Below are 6,585 nucleotides of genomic sequence, written 5' to 3' on the forward strand. Positions count from 1 at the left end.
CCAGTCTAAGTGCAGACACCCCTCTGTGCCCTCTTTCTCTCATGCCCCCTCCCTGCTCCCCTTTCACATAACAAAACAAGAACCCTGTCAGTTCAAAAACCCCTGATGCCTTCCAACTCCCACAGCCCACAGCAAATAGGGGAAGAGTGAAAGGATCTGAGGGCATTTGGAGAAAGCACATCTAGTTGGCACCACAGAGGAGCTGCAGGAAAGGGTACTCTCTTCCGGGATCATGCCAGCCCCAGTGCTCGAAATGACAGGGAACTGAGCCAATTTTAGGGAAAGTTCTGGAGCTCCAGGCCCCAGGGACTGCAGTGCTAATTCTCTACTGACGCCAGCCCACCCCTGCTCCAGCCCTCCCCTGCCTCCTGCCCCGAAAACAGGATAAAGAGCTGGAGCAGGGTCAGTCTCTGCAAGCTTCAGAATCCTTAACCCTCCAGGGCCCTGCAGAATAGGGGGGCAGACAGGGCAGGGGAACCCCAAGAGGTGGAGCCATGAGAGGGCATTGGGGCCAGGAGCAACAGTAGCAGAGAGAGAGGAAACCAAAGGGAGGCAGACAGGAGGGCTGGAGAGCAAAGAACAGGGTGGGGAAACAAACTTTTATTGAGTCGGAACTCACAGTTCACCGTTTCAGGGTCAATCTGACTTCACCCATTTTACATTAAGGGAGAAACCAAGGCTCAGAGAGGTTAAGAGACTTGGGCAAGCTCAGGTCTGTAAGGGTTAGTCTCTTTCTACTAAACCCCAGACCTCTGAGAAAGAATAAAAGACCAAGAGAAGGACGGGGCTGGACAGGAGGAAGGAACAGGGAAGGGGCGAAGTGCAGGCAGGAGGCACAGCCACACTACCTGACCTCCAGAGCAAAGGATGGAGCTGGGAGGGCCCAGGGCACCAGGCTGTCCCCATGCCAGCCCTAGTCAACCACCAGGGTCTCCTGGCTATAGGGGATGGATTTCTCGTGTGCCTGCTCCCCACCCTTTCCCATGTTGGGCCCGGGCCCCTGGCTGTGCCCGGAGGAGTAGCTGGCTGACTTCTCCCCGCTGCTGCTGTGGGCGGGAGCCCCGCACCTGCTCTGTCCCCAGCAGAGCATGGAGGTGCACGCCTGGCGGAAGCGCAGGTCGAAGAAGGCGTAGAGGAAGGGGTTGAGGCAGCTGTTGACGTAGCTGACGCAGGTGCAGTAGGGGAAGACGTTCATGAGGAAGAGGTCGAAGTCGCAGGGCCAGTGCAGCAGGCTGCCCAGCATGTAGAGGGTCTTCACCAGGTGGTAGGGCATCCAGCACAGGGCGAAGGTCACCACCAGCACCACGATGATGCTGAGCAGCCGGCGCCGCTTCCGCAGGCCCTCGATGCGCTCCTTGCGGAAGTGGCCGGCGATGGTCTGGGCGATGAAGAAGTAGCAGGTGAGCATGACGGTGAAGGGCACCACGAAGCCCACGGCGGTGGACGAGACGCCCAGGCCCACCTCCCAGGCCCACTCTGAGCCCGGGGCGGCCACCATGGAGTAGTCCATGTAGCACTGCACCTTGGTGCTGTTCTCCAGGTCCCCCGTGGAGCGGAACACCATGACCGGCATGGCCAGGAGGGCGGCCAGCACCCACAGCACGGCCGTAGCCACCGCCCCACTGACCCGCAGCCTCAGCCGGGCATTGGCCACCGGCCTCACGATGGCCAGGTAGCGGTCGAAGCTGAGGCCGGTGAGGCAGAAGACGCTGGCATACATGTTGACGAAGATGAGATAGCTGCTCAGCTTGCAGGAGAAGGTCCCGAAGGGCCAGTCGTACTCTCGGTAGGTGTAGGTGGCCCACAGGGGCAGGGTCACCACGAAGGTCAGGTCGGCCACCGCCAGGCTGGCGATGAAGATGTCAGCCGAGCGCCTCTTCTCCCGGCTGGTCCGAAACACAGTCCAGAGCACCAGACCATTTCCCGTGGTGCCCAGGAGGAAGACCAAGATGTAGATGGCAGGGATGAGGGCTCCCGAGGACTTCCAGTCCGTGTACTCACACTCGGACTGGTTGTCTGCCCCGTAGTAGTTTTCAAAATCACCACCTTCCTCCATGCCGGGCAGTGGAGAGAAGACGGGAGTGGATGCCGGGGGTCTGAGCTCCGCGGCTCTCTGTCACCAACCCAGCAAGCACTTTGAGCTTCTGGCTTGAGCCCCAGAGGGTAAGAAGAGTGGTTGGTGCCCAGAGCCCTACCCAGCATGCAGGAGGGGCTGCCCCCGGGTTCCCGGATCCCAGAGGACGCCTCTGTCCTGTAGACTTTGCTCCAGCCTCTCCTCCCTTGCCCGGTCTCAGCTAAGTAAGACGCTTCCTTGCACCCTCCTGAGTCCCTGTCTCCTCCTTGCCTGGTCTGTCCCTCCTCCCACCTCCAGACCAGCCCCTCTGTGGTGTGTCTTAAGATCTTTAAGTCACAGCCCACTTTTTTTTTTTCCTTCTTGTCACTGGGCAAGTAGACCAAATTGACCCCTGCAGTGCTGGGCAGAACAGTTATCTGGGGTTTGCAAGCCTGCTCTCTGACCCCGCCTCCTGTGTGCGACTGCCAGCCACCTTCACCACAGCCTCTATCCCTCAGCTTCCTCTGGCCACCACCCTTTGGGGCACATCCGCCCCACCCTCCTATTCTCACCCCCTCCCATCCCATCTAAATGGGACACATTATGCAGATTGAAATCCAGCCTGAGCTGGAGCCAGGGCTGGTAGGGAGCAAGAAGGGTGTGAGATTTCACAGGGTGGTCTGAGCATCTGGCAGGCCCTCCTGGTAGGCAAGCTGGTCCGGCCCCCTCCACTCCTGCACTCCCAGCCCCCAGCCAGACCAGCCTGTGCACTCCGACCTCCCCTCCCACTCTTCCCCTCACACCATCTTCCTCTACCCCTTGGCTTCACTCCCCCCTTGACACTAGCAGAGGGGGATTTGTCTAGAATTCATAAACTGTCAGTAGAATGACGTTTTCAGGTGACATAGCAAGTTTCAGAAGGCTGAGGACAGTCACAAGACGAAAGAAGCCCAGGACAAAATGATCTCTAATCAAGTTATTAAATCCATGGGGGAACTGCAGCCCTACCTGGTAAATGTCTGCCCATGGGCACAGGTGAACCTTGCTGTGGCTGCTGGTTTGCTTTGCTTCTCCTCCAAGCATGTGCGTGATGCGGTGCCTGGCATGTCCTAGGTGACCACTTGGGTGAGTAAGTGGAGGCAGGGATTAGGGAGGGAGAGAAAAGGAAATTCCATACAGAGAGGAATGAGTGGATGAATTGCAATGTGGTGAGAACGTGGGTGCTCACGTGGAGTCCCCTCGCCCTCTGTGGACCGGAAGTCTCTGAAAGACCCCACAGATCAGGAAGCTGAGAGAGAGGAGGAGGCTGCCATGGGAGCAGTCCCCTGGAAGCTCACTCTGTTCCATCTGGTCACTTCTCCAGGACCTCTAGGCAGGAGAGAGAGAAAGATGCACGAGACAAAACAAACAAAAGAGCATAGACACTTTCACCCCTCTTAGGAGGCGGCCACCTAAAGTTGGGCAAGCATGAGATGGAGCAAAGTCAGCAGATGTCCAAGACAAAGGGTTTACAAGCTCGATCTGTTGTCTGGAGGGAGAGCGGGTCAGAAAATCTCCTGCGGGGATCTCAAAGCAGAGGCCTCAAACTCAAATGCCTACAGAAGCCGGACAAAAGCCAGAAAACCTGCATGAGTAAGACAGCCGGTCTGAGCCGACGGTGGGGACCTGGGCTGTGCAAATCCTGTCCAGAGGAGGCCTGTGCAACTGCAGTCTCTGCTTGCCCTGCAGAAATGTGGGACCAGCAGCACCATGCTGTAGGATTTTTCCAAGGTAATTTTAAATTCTGGATTTTATTTTTAAAAATTCCAGATTTATAAATTGGGGGAATTAACTTTCAAAAAAACAAAACAAAACAAAACAAAACAGGGCAAGCAAAATATGTCCCCAGACCCCATTCGGTGCTCTTTGAACAGGAGTTTGCTGAGAACAGAACGTGGGAGAGAGTAGGACAGGCCAGAGGAAGGAACACCAAACATAAGCTAGAGGGAGCCTTAGCGTGAATCAGGGAGGTGCCAGAGAGAAGGCAGGAGAGAAAGATTAGCAAGATCCCCAGAGCGCTGATGCCCTTTCCCTAAAGGTGATGTGGAAGGAAGGCGTCCATGTTTCTCATAAGGATCTCATACGATTACATCGTATTCCTCACTCACCACGTGCCAGGCTTTCTCCTAAATGTTTTATACATTTTATGCATATTTCCTATCTCTCTTTTAATCATCAAAACAACGTGAAAAGGTGGTTTATATCATCAGCCTCAGTTTACAGATCAGGAAACTAAGGCAAGGGAAAGTGAAGGGACCCAGCTGAGATCACTCAGCTAATAATCATCAGAGCCCCAGAATTTGACCAAAGTTGTCTTAAGCCCATGGACTAAACCACTATGGCCCCCAAAGATGAAACCCCAACCCTTTTTAAATTGGGGAGTTTGTCATTTGTTGAGAATTATAGAGATGCAGGACGATGTTAGGTTACCTGTCATTTACTTTAAAGTAAGCACTCTGGCATGCGATTAAAAGTAGACTAACAGTTTAGAGGCACTCCTCACTCTTGCTTAGACAAGGTCTGAGAATCCTGCCAGGCAAAGCAGAATAGCTAACTTAGGGCTGGCACCATAGACTTGATCCAGAAACTGTCCTTGGTCTGGCCATTGCCCAGGAGAATTCCTGGTTGCCTGGAGCCAGGTAGGAAATTAACAGGACCCTGCCTCTGGAATCTTAGCAGTCTGTGCAGTGATGGAAAGGACACCCATTAGGACCCGGATCTGGGGCTTCATCTGTCCACTGCTCAGGGCCTGCTTGCTCCCACATGATGGTCTAAGAGAAGTTCTGGGCAGGTGGCAGAATGGTTTTCATTATAATCAGACAGAACTGGTTACCCCTCAGCCATCAGCATCTTCGCAGTAGGTTACCTTGTCCCATCAAAAGGACCTAAGAGCTATGCAGGAACCAATTTGATCTAGACCAGGTCATCATAGATGGCTCTGTTATCCTGCTTGGGATAACACTCCAGGATAAATACCAGGTTTGAGACCCCTAATGGGCTCAGTTCTTCCCTGGTTCTCCCAGAAAGACATACATACCTGGGCCCTTTGTCCTTAGAAATACAGAGAAAGGGGAGCAAGTGAGCTTGGAGTGCCCCTCAAATCAAGTCCCCCCCCCACCAGCTGTTGCCACTTGGATCCAGATAAGAGCCTGGAGAACCCGTTGGAGAGGATGTGGGTCCATCTCTTTAATCCTCTGGCCTCCAGGCTCTCTGCCCTAAATGGGGTGAAGAAGCAGTTAATCTCACCAGAGGAACAACACTCATTGCAGGAAGAAGGGATTTAGGTTTGGGCTAGGAGGGGACCTGGGCTGGAAGGGGCCCACTGACCAGCCAGAGTGGGTGGAGTGTTAATAAGATCAGGCCACCAGCCAGGAGCCAGCTGGAGCCAGATGCCCTGAATGCCCCCAGCAAAGCAGCCCAAATGAGCAGAACCAGCCAGCGTCACTCCTCACCCAGCCCAGTCTGATCTGTCCCTGTCACAACATGGTGCCATCCCACTCTGGAGGTAAAAGATGAATAAATAGGATCAGTAGCTGAAGGCTGACCTCATGCAATCGAGGCCGGAAGCTACCCACGTACTAGACATAGAGGGACCTGGGGCTGACGGTGCTTTTCATTTCTGCACCCCCTCAACTGGACGCCTGGTAAATGTCTGCTGAATTAAAGCAATAGAAACACGCTCAGGAGAAGGGAGGCGCAGACTTGGGTCTTTCCCCTATGGCTGCTCTACGCCATTAACAAGGGCAACTTTCTCCTAATTAGATCCAGAATAATCACTCTGAGCCATCTGGCAAACCCACAGCTAAGGCAGGTCTGCTGGCCAGGGCCCCCGGAGCTGGCCTGCCCTGGAGAGGCCTGAGCGGGTTTCCTGGCAGACTTCTTTCTCTCCTCGGTGATTTCTTCAGAGTATTGTGATGAAACTCAGATGAATGGCTCCTGGCAGAAGAGCACCCCAGACCTGCTGCAGCATCCTTTAAGGAGCCCAGACTACGGGGAGACCTCTGGAGTCTATGATTCAATAGCCTTCACCCACCCCACTCTCGGGTTTATTCCTTGCCTAGAAAACAAAGACTGGGTCATCCCTGTGCCCACGGCTGTGTGTGGCTGTGTGTATTGTGTACATGCAAGTTCTATGCATGCCATGAGAGCACGTGAGCACAAAATCTGAGCATGTTTGTGAGCAGACTGGACTTGCATGTGCACAGGGATATGAATGTGCATTGAGTGCGTACATTCATGCATGTAGAAGAGAGTCCTTGCCTGTGTGTGCATGGGGTGTGAGTGTGCACTAGGTGCATGCATTCATGCCTGTAGAAGAGTGTGCCTGCCTCTGTGTGCGTGGGATGTGAGTGTGCACTGGGTACATGCATTCATCCTATAGAATAGTGTGCCTGCCTCTGTGTGCGTGGGATGTGAGTGTGCACTGGGTACATGCATTCATCCTATAGAAGAGAGTCCTTGCCTGTGTGTGCGTGGGATGTGAGTGTGCACTG

At 54.2% G+C, this 6,585-nt stretch overlaps 1 protein-coding gene across 1 annotated transcript; it reads right to left on the reverse strand.

Moving 5' to 3' along the window:
• Positions 1–913: 913 nt before the first annotated feature.
• Positions 914–2,293, reverse strand: APLNR (apelin receptor). The gene has a single exon (XM_003801333.2). It carries the CDS (start codon positions 2,054–2,056, stop codon positions 914–916), a length of 1,143 nt encoding a protein of 380 aa, XP_003801381.1. The 5' UTR covers positions 2,057–2,293.
• Positions 2,294–6,585: the final 4,292 nt, after the last annotated feature.

The sequence above is a fragment of the Otolemur garnettii genome, unplaced genomic scaffold (genome assembly GCF_000181295.1).
Source record: "Otolemur garnettii isolate 467f Iridium unplaced genomic scaffold, OtoGar3 scaffold00209, whole genome shotgun sequence".
Lineage (NCBI taxonomy): Eukaryota > Metazoa > Chordata > Mammalia > Primates > Galagidae > Otolemur > Otolemur garnettii.

What these genes read in the sequence shown, in the direction of transcription:
- APLNR (XM_003801333.2), bottom strand. Translation starts at nt 2,056, where the DNA reads ATGGAGGAAGGTGGTGATTTTGAAAACTACTACGGGGCAGACAACCAG.